We start from the raw sequence: 15,348 nt of genomic DNA, 5'->3' as shown, positions 1-15,348 counted from the left end.
TACATATTAATCAGAGATAGGTCTGTGCCCCGCTTGATTGTTTTCTTTTCTGAAAAAGACTTTTTAGTGTTTACACTTAGATGTCTCACAAACATCTCAAATTTTATACATTCACTATAATACTCTTGATTTCCTGCCTATGCCACCCCCCCCTCAGGCTTTTATCCCAGATCTTTCCATCTTACTAAATGGCATATTCTTCCATTCAGTTATTCATACCGAAAACCTGTGAATTATCCTTGCTTCCTCTTTTTTCCAACTTCCTCATGTAATCTAATCATGTTGGTTCTCCTTAGAAAATATTTATCCCCCCCCGTATTCATGTTCACCATCCAAACCACTGTCATCTCTTGATTAGATGACTCTAGTAGTCTCTTAACCCCCACTTTTGTCTCCCTATCAATTTATTTTTCCCACAGCAGAATTATCTTTGAGTATTAATCTGATTATCACTGTATTCTCAGTGCCCCAAATAATATCTGATATATATAGTAGGCACTCAGTAAATTTGTTGAATAGCACTTTTTTTTTTTTAAATGTTTGTTTATTTATTTTTGAGAGAGAGAGAGCGCGTGTGAGTGGGCTGTGTAGGGGCAGAAAGAGAGGGAGACACAGAATCAGAAGTAGGCTCCAGGTTCCAACCTGTCAGCACAGAGCCAGACACGAGGACTCCAACTCACGAACCACGAGATCATGAGCTGAACTAAAGTTGGACGCTCAACCCAGGTGCCCCAGAATAGCACTCTTACTTAAAGTTCCTCAGAGGCTCCTTGTTGCCTACTTCAGTAACATCTCTTGCAGTTTTTTTTTTCTTTCTTTGACAGATACTTTTTTTGATACTGCATATTGATATGAAATCTCATCAAACTTTATTATACCAAATGTTCCAAAATAATGATGAAGTTTTGGTTTATAGAATGTGCATACATTGTTTGGAGTACTAACCCAGCAGCTGGCTTGCATGCTACCAAAAAGGCATATAAGTATCAAAGGAAAGAAATGATGTTTGTGAAGTCGGGCAATTCATAGCTGCCACCTGGGACTGGACCTGCTAGGATGCCCAGACTGTGTATGCTTTGGACTGTATATTGAGTTTCTTGGGTAGCTGCTATACAAACTCGTGTAGCAATACCAAACGTCCCTTAATCTTGGTGGGCACTGACATTCTCTGTGCTTAGCTGCTAGAATAGATATTTAGGTAGTAGAATGTTTCCATGGCTGTGATCACCTCATTTATAGGGGAGCAACGAGTTGTCAACTTGTGGGAACCATTATTAGGTGCTCTACTAGATTTGAATCTACTTGTTGCACCTTCCAAGGGTCTTGGACAAGGCTATTTTTTGGCAAAGGTAACTAACTCAAGGGTGAAGATGAAGGAATCAGTCAGTATCTTAAGATGTACTTTGTAGGAAGCTCTTGCTAATAAGAGATAGGAGACGCTAAAAACAATCCTAGTTTGCAACTGTCTTCCTCTGGTGACTTTCCAGCATGCTTAGAATAAAATCCAAATTCCTTATCTGGGCTTGTAAAGCTGAATGTGATCTCACCTCATTTACCATTCTTCCCTGTTTGCTATATTTCCTCCAGATATGCCAAGCCTTTTTGCTTCTCTACAGATGCTCTCTTCCCACTTCCAATCTTCTCAGAGCAAACTCCCTGTCATTTAGATGTTTGCTTAAAACTGTTTCTTCAGAGATTACCAAATTATATTCTGCCACATTAGCCTGTTTTTCAGCACAAGGACTTATCTCTAACTAGGATATTATCTCCCTGAGAGTCAGGGCCTTTTCTATACTGTAAACTGCACTATTTACAGTTGAGAGCAATTACCTGGTACATGTTAGGGATTCAAATATTTGTTGACTGAGTTTGTTGATGTGCTTTATAAAAAAAAAAAAATTAGAGCACGAGAGCATGTGAGTGAGGGCAGAAGGGGAGAGACAGAGAGAGAGAAGGAGAGAGAAAGAGAGAAAAAGAATATCCCAAGCAAGCTCCATGCTCAGCACAGAGCCCAATGCTGGGGTCATTTCCATGACCCTGGGATCATGACCTGATCTGAAATCAAGAGTCAGATGCTCAACTGACTGAGCCATCCAGATGCCCCTGATGGTGTATTTTTTAATTGACTTCAGAGTACTGAGACTATTGATACTGACATTGGGGAGTCTATTAATAGTAATTTGGGTGAATGATGTGGGGGAAGTCCTATGTTCATTTACTAGGATGGAAGGAAATACAAAGGTTATGAGTGAATAAAATTAGTAAGTATTTTAGACTAAAACTTATGTTTCTCTGAGTAAAAGTAATAATGTTCTATGTAACCTTTATGAAATTAAATGGATTTGAAGGATGAACTAACATCTCAAATATTTAAATATTTTCTCCTTTATTTTGCCTAGTCATTTCAGCAAAACTTAAAGAAAATAAAAAGAATTGGTTTGGACCAAGTCCTTATGTGGAAGTCACAGTTGATGGACAGTCAAAGAAGACAGAAAAATGCAACAATACGAACAGTCCCAAATGGAAGCAACCCCTTACAGTGTAGGTTTGAAAGTATTTTCTACAGTGTATTTAGTTTAATAAGTGAATAGCAGTGAAGCTTTAAAAGTTTCTCACTTGTTTTCTTTGCTCCTCTTCTCATGTTTTTGTTTTTCTTTCTCATCTATTCCTAGGACTCCTTTCTCTAGTCCCTTTTTTGTTTCTCTTTAGATATTTCTGTTTTTCCAATCTCTCCTTTACCTTCTCCAGTTTAATTGATGGTGGTATCATTATTGCTACCAAACAGCATCTGGAGAGCCCGTGGTTATGGGCCTAGAAAGATTCTTAACAGCTCTTTCCTTAAATTAGGGTTGAAGTACAGGGCTATGAATAATTTTTAAAAATAATTTTTTTGATGTGTGTTTGTCTTGTCCTTTTTCTTCTCCTCCTCCTCCTCCTCCTCCTCCTCCTCCTCCTCCTCCTCCTCCTTCTCCTCCTTCTCCTCCTTCTCCTCCTTCTCCTCCTTCTCCTCCTCCTCTTCCTCCTCCTTCTCTTCCTCCTCCTTCTCTTCCTCCTCCTTCTCTTCCTCCTCCTTCTCTTCCTCCTCCTTCTCTTCCTCCTCCTTCTCTTCCTCCTCCTTCTCTTCCTCCTCCTTCTCTTCCTCCTCCTTCTCTTCCTCCTCCTTCTCTTCCTCCTCCTCCTCCTCCTCCTCCTCCTCCTCCTCCTTCTCTTCCTCCTCCTCCTCCTTCTCTTCCTCCTCCTCCTCCTCCTCCTTCTCTTCCTCCTCCTCCTTTTCCTTTTCCTTTTCCTTTTCCTTTTCCTTTTCCTTTTCCCTTTCCCTTTCCCTTTCCCTTTCCCTTTCCCTTTCCCTTTCCCTTTCCCTTTCCCTTTCCCTTTCCCTTTCCCTTTCCTTTTCCTTTTCCTTTCTTTTTCAAGTAGGTTGCATGCCCAGCCTGGGGCCCAGCATGGGGCTTGACCTCATCACTGTGAAATCAAAACCTGAGCTGAGATCAAGAGTTGGATGCTTAACCAACTGAGCTACCCAGGCAGCCCTTGTTTTTGTGTTTTTAATCATGATGCCCACACAGAACCTACACAGGGGTTTTCTTCCTTTAAAAAAAATTCTGTAACTCTGTTTTTATGTATGTATGTATGTATGTATGTATGTTTATTTTTGAGAGCGAAAGAGAGAGAGCTAGCAGGGAAGGGGCAGAGAGAGAGAGAGGGAGACACAGAATCTGAAGCAGGCTCCAGGCTCCGAGCTGCCAGCACAGACCCCCACGCAGGGCTCGAACTCACAAGCTGTGAGATCATGACCTGAGCCTAAGTCAGACACTTAACCAACTGTGCCACCCAGGTGCCCTATAACTCTGTTTTTATACTTTACATAGCATGGTTATCTCTCTAGCTGCATACATATAGATCTAGCATACCTTATATAGTTTAATAATATCCCTTAATATGAATGGACCATCGTGTATTTTATAAGTTCCCTGTAAATCCGTTGGTTTCTTGAAGTTTATTTATTTTTGAGAGAGAGAAAGTACAAGTGGGGTTGGGGCAGAGAGAAGGAAAGAGTGAGAATCCCAAGCAGGCTCCATACTGTCAGCACGGAGCTTGATGCAGGGCTTGAACCCATGAACCGTGAGATCATGACCTGAGCTGAAGTCGTACCTTAACCTACTGAGCCACCCAGGTGCCCCTAATTAGTTGGTTTCTAATGTTGTGTTATTACGCAGCATTGCAGTATATACATCCATGTGCCTGTCTATATGTTGGTGTTATTTATTTTTTTTAATTTTTAAAAAATGTTTATTTTGAGAGAGAGAGCAGGGAAGGGGCAGAGAGTGAGAATCCTAAGCAGGCTCCGTACTGTCAGCACAGAGCCCCAAATGGGGATTGAACTCACAAACTGTGAGATCATGACCTGAGCTGAAACCAAGAGTCATGCACTATATGTTGGTGTTTTTATCTGTAGGATGAATTCATAGAAGTAGCATATAGCTCATTTTTAACACTAAATGACAAATCACCACATGTTGGTACTGAGCACTCATTGAAGACAATTATAGATTAATTTTAGTGTTTTTACTAAAATGGAAGAGAACATGATTTATCAACAAATGGATTTCAAGATAATATAGCATATTTAGTTTGGGGACCAAATGTATATTAAAATGGAGCTCAAAATATAACTGGTTGTCACCACATCAAATATACAAAAATTCTTTTTATTACATAACATTTGGAATTCTTTTTTTTCATTTTTAAATTTTTTAAAACATTCTTTTTTTTTCTTAAGTTTATTTTTAAGAGAGAGAGAGAGAGAGTATGAATAGAGAGAGTGTGAGTGGGGCAGGGGCAGAGAAAGAGGGGGACAGAGGATCTGAAGCAGGCTCTTGACTGGCAGCTGAGAGCCCAATGTGGGGCTTGAACTAGTGAACTGTGAGATCATGACCTGAGCCAAAGGCAGACACTTAACCGACTGAGCCACATAGGCGCCTCCTAACATTTGGAATTCTTGAATTTTCTTCCCTTAGAGAAATAAACCAGTGACTAAGGAAAAGTTTCATTTCTAAATGGTGAGATATTTGAAACTATAAGCTGTTCACATAGTACATGCTGATGTGTATTGTATTTATTCCTAATAAATGACAAAACAAATTGGATATACCTAAATTGTTTTTTAACATGACTTTTATTTTTATTTTTTTAACATGACTTTTGGATTTCTAGGGTATCTGGATGTACTTTATGATGATTTTGAGCAAATAAGTGAAATTTGAGAAGTATCCTAATGCTTATCTGTATTTATTTCAACAAAGTTTCTTAGACTTTGTTTTTAATTAGTGGTCTATTAGAGATTGAATCTACATTTAAAAATATATGAGCAGGTGTTTTTTTAAAGCAAATGAAATCTGTAAAAGATCACCAGTCTCTGTAATGACGAGAGATATTTAGCAGAATAACTGAGTATTGACTGAATACTCATCAAGTTTCTCCCAACTGCTGGCTCTGCTCACTAGATGTGCACCTTGAGGCTCTTTAAGCTGATAATGATATGAACTCCTTAGTGGTTTAAAAGTTAAGAAAAAAGAAACATCTCCTTGTAGCCTCTTAAGGTAATACTATTGTTGATCCTAGATGTTTGGGGGAACTCATAGCTCAAGTTCTGAATTTTTAAGTTGTAGCGGATTGGTCTGCAATGTTTACATGGCTTCTGTTGTGGGCATTCTCTCTAGAATTGAATTAATTTCGATAAGACCATCTTTGAGAGTATACTTTATCCTCTTTCAAATGAAAGTAAAATTAATAATTCCTTACATTCCATCCCCATTTAGTTTGTTTAAACTTAAAATGGTGGTGAAAATATGATAATGAGGGTAATAGACATAGGTAGCCTTCTGAGAAAGAGTTTATTTGTCCCCCCAAATTTCATCACCTTTTAGAATGAAGTATAGAGAAAGTCAAATATTTCTAGAATTTTTCTTTCATTTTCAATTTTTTAAAATGTTTTATTTATTTTTGAGAGAGAGAGACAGAAGGTGTACAAGTGGGGGAGGAGCAGAGAGAGAGAGGGAGACAGAATCCAAAATAGGCTCCCAGTTCTGAGCTGTCCGCACAGAGCCCAACATGGGGCTTGAACCCACAAACCGTGAGATCATGACCTGAGCTGAAGTTGGATGCTTACCTGACAGAGCCACCCAGGCGTCCCTAGAATTTTTCTTTATAGCATTGAACCATACCATGGCAGATAATAACAGTGTTCCTGTTTTTCTAATTGGTGACTTTGAGAACACTTTGTATGCAGTTTAGTGCAAGTTCAGATTTCCCAAAATTTGTTTTGGAAATTACCATTACAGATAGTATTCTCCTCCTCCTCCTCCTCCTCCTCCTCCTCCCCCTCCTCCTCCTCCTCCTCCTCCCCCTCCTCCTCCTCCTCCTCCTCCCCCTCCTCCTCCTCCTCCCCCTCCTCCTCCTCCCCCTCCTCCCCCTCCTCCCCCTCCTCCTCCTCCCCCTCCTACTCCTCCTCCTCCCCCTCCTCCTCCTCCTCCTCCCCCTCCTCCTCCTCCTCCTCCTCCTCCTCCTCCTCCTCCTCCCCCTCCTACTCCTCCTCCTCCCCCTCCTCCTCCTCCCCCTCCTCCTCCTCCTCCTCCTCCTCCTACCCCCTCCTCCTCCCCCCTCCCCCTTCCTCCTCCCCCTCCTCCTCCTCCTCCTACCCCCTCCTCCTCCCCCCTCCCCCTTCCTCCTCCCCCCTCCCCCTTCCTCCTCCCCCCTCCTCCCCCTCTCCTCCTCCTCCTCCTCCTCCTCCTCCTCCTCCTCCTCCTCCTCCTCCTCCTCCTCTGTTTTCAGGCCTTTGTTCAAATTACAGCCTGCCACTGACTAGCTGTGGAATGCTGGGCAACTTGCTTAATTAACTTCTCTGAATAGTGGTTTCTATATCTGAAGATGCAGGTGGTAATTCCCATCTCTTAGGGTTGCCGTGAAGATGAAATGAAATCACCTCAGGCTCACTATACTACCTGACATAAAGTAAAGATTTAATTTATAAATTAACTTTTTATACTACTAAAGTAAGACAAGTTTTCTAACAGTTTGTAGCATGATGAGCAGTTTTACTTGTGTTGGTGATATATGCATGAAGTTGCCCCTGTAGTTCAGCCACAAATGAAAATGACAATGTGAGCATGTAGCATTCAGATGTTTTCTGTAAGATTACAAAATAGGGGCAATATTGATTGTACAATAAACTGTAAGAGATACAGTCAGAAGATTTTAGACATTAAAATTTAATTGTAATTTATTTAGAATCCCACTGTGATATTTTAATGAAAATAATAATTTTTTTTTTAACCTTTCTTCACTTTTAGTATTGTCACCCCTGTGAGTAAATTGCATTTTCGCGTGTGGAGTCATCAGACACTGAAATCTGATGTTTTGTTGGGAACTGCAGCATTAGATATCTTTGAAACCTTAAAGTCAAACAACATGAAACGTATGTATGTAAAAGTAACAGAAATTGTGTTAGGCTATTTGTTTTTCTGCAAGAAATACATGTGCAAGACGTGCAGAATGACTATGTTCACTATTTGTTTTTAAGTTTGCTTGGTTATAATATTAATGAGGAGAACAATCTTTAGCTTTTTTAAAATGTATGTTTATTTATTTTGAGAGAGAAAGAGAGAACCAATGTGTGCATGCGTGTGCACTTGCAAGCCTGAGTAGGGGAGGGGCAGAGAGAATCCCAAGCAAGCTTTGCATTCTGAGCCCTTGAGATCATGACCTGAGCTGAAATCAAAGGTCAGATGTTTAACTAACTGAACCACCCAGGTGCCTCGAATTTTGAATTATTTAAAGCATTCTGAGCAACCTTGGTTTAGCCATTCATTTTTGACCCAATATTTTTTAGTAAATTTAGTAAATAGGTACTTATTAAAATATTATAACTCAATTATGGAAAACTAAAGAATATAGAGATGAAAAATGTAATTCTATTTCAAAGACATATATGATTAATATTTTGACAGATTGTCTTTTCAAATGCTTTTTTTAAATTTCCTAATTTTAGATGGCTGTGGTTTTATTTGCATGTATATATATTTATATGAAGATATATAAAAACTTGAAACGTGCTTGTTTTGATTAATATATCATGATTTTAAAACATAGATGTTTTTCTACCCCTTGACTGTCTAAAACATACTTTCTAAATCTCATTTAGGATTTAAGAGATGCAGTCCATTCTTAACTTATATGTTTTCACTCAGTAAAATTCAGGCATATATTGCTGAATAATCCCGCTGGCTTATTTTCTGCAAGGATGGAATGAATATAACAAATGAGATGATTGAGCTATTTAGTATTTTACATTATGGATATTAAACATTAGCAAATTTTGTTGTTTTTTTAAATGTTTGTGTCAAAAGTCCTGAAACCTCAGAGAAGTATACTAAAAACAATTTATATACACAAAAATGTAATTTTTTTCTGACATTCATTGTTTTTAACAGTTAAGATGGCTTAAAGAAAAAAAAGTGACTATTTGTTCTGTAATTATATTCTCTTACAGTTGAGGAAGTAGTTGTGACTTTACAGCTTGTAGGTGACAAAGAGCCAACAGAGACAATGGGAGACTTGTCAGTTTGTCTTGATGGGCTGCAGTTAGAGTCTGAAGTTGTTACCAATGGTGAAACTACATGTTCAGAAAGTAAGTAATCACTTTTTATATAGGCTCTTTAATGATTCTTTCTAATGTTAGCCACCATAGATGCTGTATGTAATTATTGCTATTCTTTTTCACCTTAAAGAAATTATTTCTTTTTTTAAAAAGAGACATTGAGGGGCGCCTGGGTGGCGTAGTCGGTTAAGCGTCCGACTTCAGCCAGGTCACGATCTCGCGGTCCGTGAGTTCGAGCCCCGCGTCGGGCTCTGGGCTGATGGCTCGGAGCCTGGAGCCTGTTTCCGATTCTGTGTCTCCCTCTCTCTCTGCCCCTCCCCCGTTCATGCTCTGTCTCTCTCTGTCCCAAAAATAAATAAAAAACGTTGAAAAAAAAAATTAAAAAAAAAATAATAAAAATAAAAAGAGACATTGATTATTTTAAACATTTTCCTTTTAGTGCATTGTTTCTATGAATAAAACATTTTTCTAGAAGTTGAAAAGTTGCAAATCAAAGTTGAATCACAGTTGATTCTGTGTAATGAATTGATTTGTAAACTATTTATTTTGTAGACCAATAATGTTAATTATTATGGCAAATGATGCCATACCCTCTCCATTGCCAATGGCAGACATAGTTTGTCTGTAGTAGTATCTAGTTGAGTTTAAATTTGACTTGAAATCCTTCTTAGTACTGTATTAGCCTACCAATACAAGCTGAAATCCATTTGTCATTCCTTTTCCATTTCTGTAGGCTACATTTACAGAGGTGTCTTTGTGTTATAATAATGACAAAACCAATTCATTATACGTATACCAGCATAGCTTACGATTTATGACCCACTAGTTTTTGTTAAAGGAAATAATAAACATGAACTAATTGAAAGAAGTTTGGCACCCGGATTAGTGCCTATATAGCTAGCATGCTTAATAAAAGTACTTCTTAGTGGATTCCTTTTAGATTTTTCCATTACTTACAAATGTGCTAAGCAAATTTTCACTTGAAATGTCGATTTAAGAGTCCCCAAGACAAAGAGCAGATTAGTGGTTTTCTTGATTAGTCTGACAAAGTTCTTTTTGTTTACTTAGAAACTACATTATGAAACCTTTTGCAGTTGTCAGATGCTATTCTTCTGTTTCTGCTTTGGAAGACTTCCTACTTCCTCTTTAACTCATGATCTTTTTTAATAGCAGGACCTTCAACACAGTCCTGGTGTATCTTCCAGATTGTTTCTTTGAGGTTAGTGAGGGTGGAGAGAAATTTCTGAAATGGTCATACTGCTTCAGAGTTGACAAGTTCATTTTAATTGACTACTATTCATAGGAACTCTGTAATAGTCAAATTTTTCCATAAATTGAAATACTAGAAAATAATACACAAGTTAAATTTCATTTTTATATTGCTCTACACTCTGCATTTATAGCTGCTAAAGTTTTTTACCCCCTACAAGTTGAAACTGTTACTAATGAAAAATACTTAATAATTAACAAAGCATATCCATTTTCATATTTTAAAGTAGAATCTAAATTGTATATTTATACTTACAACTTTATTGTTTATTGCCCACAAAAGTGAGTATTTCTGTTACCAGTTTTCCACTCAGGTAAGAAAATAATTGATAGAATTTAACATAATTATTTGAAGTAGAGATTTTAATTGGAAAGTCACAGTGTATTTTAGGATTGGAGTTGCCAGATAAAATAGCTGCCATTTTTTTAATGCTTGCCATGTGCCAGCCACTATGGCGATGTGTTTACATATATACTCATTTAACCATCGTAGCTTTAGTAAGGCACAACCTGCATTTTGCATATAAGGAAATTGAGACTGTGATAATTGAAATAATAAGTCCAATATCACACCAATTAGTATCATGCAGAGTCAAGATTGAAATACAAATATTTGTTGATGTTTCCTATTCTTTCCAATTGATTCACACTTAGAAACCAAGAAACTTTGAATCAAGTCATGAGTTGTAAGCGGACAAAATCTGGTCTAGTTCATAAGCATGCATGATGGGAACTACACTTAGATTGTTCTTTGGTTCCATTTCTGTAACTTTAATTATAAACCAGAAATGAAAATAAGAGTTTACCACTAAAATTGAATTTCTAGCACCTGGCATACGTTGGTTGGATAAGAACTGGGGAGGTAGAGGGGGTGAGGGGGATTGCTTTTGTATTTTAATAATTTTCTACTGTTAAAGATTTTTAGATTATTTTTTTCTCCTGAGAATGTTAGAGGTAATGTTTTGTTTTTAAAATTTTTTTTAAGATTTTGTTCTTAAGTAATCTCTATACCCAACTTGGGGCTCAAACTTACAACCCCAAGATCACACATGTTCTACTTACTGAGCCAGCCGGGCATCCCAGTCAAGTTTTTTTGTGGAAGAACATGTAGAATGGTTCTTAGAAGAAATTTGTTCTTGTAGACTTAAATATTTTTGGTTAATTTTTAAATAATGTTTATGAAAAGAAATCACTGAATTTTAGTATTAAAAGTCACCAAATAATAGCTTGCTATAAATGTAGATTTAGTGGGAATGTTGGATTTTCCTGATGAGACAGTATTATCTCTTTGGGTACTTAGACATTTTTGGCTCATTGTTTTTGGTGGATAAATTTTTTTTAAATGACAGTTAAATAAGTAAACCTTTTTCAAGTGAAACAAAATTTACTCAACGTGTTTGTTTTTTCTTCATGCTTATCTTCAGGCTTTATTTGAAAACTAGAGAGCTTTATATCCTCACCCCACCTTCCCAACCCCATGCTGGCTCAGAGAACAAGTTTAATATGCAACTGAGCATCTTAGTTGTAGTTGTCACATTTTCTTTGATATTCTTTCTTACTTCTCTGATTTAGAAAATAACTTCATAATTTGTCCTGGTGTTTTCCTCTCTTTAAGTACAGAGTTGCCTTTTATGAATCTCTAGGAAGAATCCTTTATTTAATTAGTTACACAGATTTACTGCTTTAGCACTCAGATCTAAAGTCAGTCAACAAATCGAGTGTGGGCAGTTCATATCTGCAAGAACTTCCCATTCATCTGTTTTTACCTCTTGGGCTGCTGGTAGTGGTAGATCATTAGTTTAATACCTGTCTTCCTAAATATGACCTCCAGTAGGAAACACTGAAAGCCATTACTGTCAAAGACATTTTTCCTAAAGACAAATAAAAATCTATTTTACTTTTAAATTTATGATTATAAAATAAGAACATATTCTTGTAAAGATCTTTATTCTTTACCATGCATACTCTGGATGTATTTAAAATTAAATTGGAGATAGGTTTTGGCATATGTGACCTTTGGTTCTTAATATGTATGTTCCATTCCATTTTGACTCTATCTCATTCTTTCTTTCATTAGACTCTAGTTTTTGTGGTTCCTTTTAATTTTAATGTAAATCGCCATTTTATATGAATGTATCTATAATGTTTTCTTATCAGTATAATAAACTCTAAGAAACTAGCTTAAATTTTTTGCTTTACCAAATATTACTTGAAATTACTGATATCAACTGGATCTGGGTACCAACTAATTATATTATGGAGATAAACTTATTTGACTTATCTTTGAATGTTTTTGTATATATGTTCAAATATTAACTAGTTTACCCTCCTCAAAAAGCCAGGAAAACTTTATTTCCACTAGTTCTACTTTAAAAATCCAAATATTAAGGCTGTAATACAGTCATTGGTTTAGAGTAAGACTTTGCTGAATTCTTCATTTATACAATTTACAAAGTATTTTGACTTATATTCTCATATATATTATATATATTCTTATATTTAACATGTGTAATACATAAACCAGCATAAATTATTCACCCATAACTGCTACACACCTTAGAAATTAGAGCATTAACAATCATTATATACTCCTGTATTTTCCTCCCTAGAAATCTGTGTCTTTCCCCTACAGATAATCACTACTCTAAATTTTGAATTTATCATTTCCTTGCTTAAACATTTTTTTATCACCTGTGCATGTCCCTAAGCAGTCTATTACTTGCACTTTTTCTTGAGCTCTATGAAAATAGATTTTTGCCTTTTAAAATTTATCCATAGTACTTCTCTGTAATTCATTTATTTTTGTTGCTATATGATAATCTGTTAGGTGAATATACCACAGTTTATCCATTTTTATGTCAAAAGACAATCTGATTTCTTTTCAGGTTTTGCCATTAAGAACATACAGTCATAATTGAATATTTTTGCGTTTAGTCATTTATATGTCTCCTGGTACAGTTTGAAGAGTCTATGTGGGATATATACTTGAGAATGGAATTTCTCCTATATATTGATATGATGCACTTTCAGTTTTACAGCATTTATTGTTTCTCAAATATGTCCTTTTTTGTTGTGATTCTTTTGAGGTACAATTTACATAACATACAACTAACCTTATAAAGTGTACAATTCAGTGGCATTTAGTATATACATAATGATAGTATCTACCACCTCTGATTTCAAAACATTTTCATCACCCCAGAAAAACAAACCATTGTCCATTATATAATCACTCCCCATTCCCCACCCCCAACCCTTGGTAATCTCTAATATGCTTTTTGCCTTTAGGGATTTGCCTATTCTGGATATATCATAAAAAAGGAATCATATAGTACATGACCTTTTGTGTCTGGATTCTTGGCATATTGTTTTCGAGGTTTATCAAAGTTGAAGCATGTATCAGTACTTCCTTTTTTGTGGCTGAATAATATTCCACTGTATGATTCTGCCACAGTTTGTTTATGCATTCATCTTCTGGTGGACACATGACTTACTTTCCCACCTTTTGGTTATTAATGAATCACAAATAGTGCTGCTACAAACATTTGTGTGCAAGTTTCTTTGTGCACATGTTTTTAATTTATCTTGGGTATATTCCTAGGAATGCAATTGCTGGAGCTTATTTGATAATTTGTTTTTTCTTGTTCATTTTCTTTTGATAAGTTTTTTTAATATTCCCCATTTGAAAATTTCAATATCAAACAAAAAAGGAAAATTCCAATATCAGAGATCTTTGGGGGTATATTTTTATTTTTTATTTTTATTTAAAAATTTTTTTTAATGTTTATTTATTTTTGAGAGAGAGACACACATAAAGAGCGTGAGCAGGGAAGAGGCAAAGAGATGAAGACACAGAATCCAAAGCTGACTCCAGGCTCTGAGCTGTCAGCAGAGAGCCTGATGTGGAAAGTGAATCCACAAGCCGTGAGATTATGACCTGAGCCAAAGTCGGATGCTTAGCTGACTGAGCCACCCAGATGCCCCCGGGGATATATTTTTATGTCTGTCCTTCATTGAGACTTGTTTTCTTATGTGTTTGCTGCTCTTTGATTGCCAGTTTATTTTTAATCATAGTCTGTGGGAATTTTAGGGGCCTAAATTGGGGATTAATTGTCTAAGAGAAAGTTTCTTTTGCTTCTGCTAGTGTAGGGTGTGCCACATACCTAGAAACACCTCATCTCCTTTCAAGTCCCTAGCCTAATGTGGCTATCTCTGGTTCAGTTCTTTCACTTGGTGCTAACCCAAGCCTTCTTTTCTGATTCATCTCAGAGCTGATAATAGCCATCAGGATAACCTTTTTTTTTTTTTTTCAAATTTGCTTCACCTTGTTCCTGCTCTAGTATCAGTTCACTTGTTTGTTTTGCTTTGAGATTGCTAGGCACCAGGAAACAGAACAGTGTGTTAAATTGCTTCATCTACCAGTTAGTTATTTTATGGCAGGGAACCCCTTTTGAGTAGTTCACTGAATAGAAGAGATCTTTATAGATCTTCCAAAGGGTCCTGTGGGTAAAATGTGTGCATTTAGAAATCTGATCATTTTTTCTTACGGAAATTGGCAGTAGGAATACTTCTAAAGAACAATACATTTATAAAATGCAAACTTTAAGATCACTGTTCTCTTCTTGGATATTCATTGTATAAGTATCAGATATTTTGTGCCTTTTTTAAAAACTATTCTCTGGAAGCACAGAATTAGGTCTGTATAATTTATGCCATTGAGGCACCTGGGTGGCTCAGTTGGTTACGCGTCCAATTTCAGCTCAGGTCATGATCTCTCAGTTTGTGAGTTTGAGCCCCATGTTGGACTCTGTGCTGACAGCTCAGAACCTGGAGCCTGCTTCAGATTCCATGTCTCCCTCTCTCTCTGCCCCTCCCCCACTCTCACTCTGTCTCCTTCCCTCTCTCAAAAAATGAATAAACATTTAAAAAAATTTCATAGTCATGACCTCACCTCTGTATTGAATGGATGAAAATGGCCTTTGTACTTATAAATGAAATGTAATTTTGAGAAACAGTAATAGCTAATATTCATGGAGTGCTTATGTGCTGGGCACTGTTCTAAATCTTTATGTGTAATCCTCACAACTATTCTGTGAAGTAGGTATCATTATTGTCCCCATTTTATAAGTGGTAAAAGGCACAGGAAAGGCAAGTGTAGTTTTCTGAAGTCACAATGTTAGTACATGATGAAGCTACAATATAAAGTCAGGCAGTTTGGCCTCAGAGTCTGTGATTAAATACTGTGCTTTTTGTAATAAATGAAAAAGTTTAGAAGTGTCACTTATTGGTAGATTTAAATGGAATGTTCCAGATTTTTTTTTTAAGTTTATTTATTTATTTTGAGAGAGAGCATGAGAGCATGAGCATGTGCATGCTGGGCAGGGGAGATGGAGAATCCCAAGCAGGCTTTGTGCTGTCAGCAC

At 36.7% G+C, this 15,348-nt stretch overlaps 1 protein-coding gene across 3 annotated transcripts in view; it reads left to right on the top strand.

The window, feature by feature from the left end:
* Nucleotides 1–15,348, top strand: part of ITCH (itchy E3 ubiquitin protein ligase) — a 142,486-nt gene that overhangs the window by 58,440 nt on the left and 68,698 nt on the right. For 2 of the 3 annotated variants that reach the window (XM_042980570.1, XM_042980571.1), the window contains exons 4-6: nt 2,400–2,541; nt 7,350–7,474; nt 8,549–8,686. In XM_042980570.1, the coding sequence (XP_042836504.1) occupies nt 2,400–2,541; nt 7,350–7,474; nt 8,549–8,686 (405 nt within the window). The remainder of the gene's footprint in view (nt 1–2,399; nt 2,542–7,349; nt 7,475–8,548; nt 8,687–15,348) is intronic. The other variant, XM_042980572.1, reaches the window with a different exon arrangement.

The sequence above is a fragment of the Panthera tigris genome, chromosome A3 (genome assembly GCF_018350195.1).
Source record: "Panthera tigris isolate Pti1 chromosome A3, P.tigris_Pti1_mat1.1, whole genome shotgun sequence".
In the NCBI taxonomy this organism is placed as follows: domain Eukaryota; kingdom Metazoa; phylum Chordata; class Mammalia; order Carnivora; family Felidae; genus Panthera; species Panthera tigris.
Note: the sequence above shows the minus strand (reverse complement) of the source record. Positions and strands in the feature narration are given on the sequence as shown.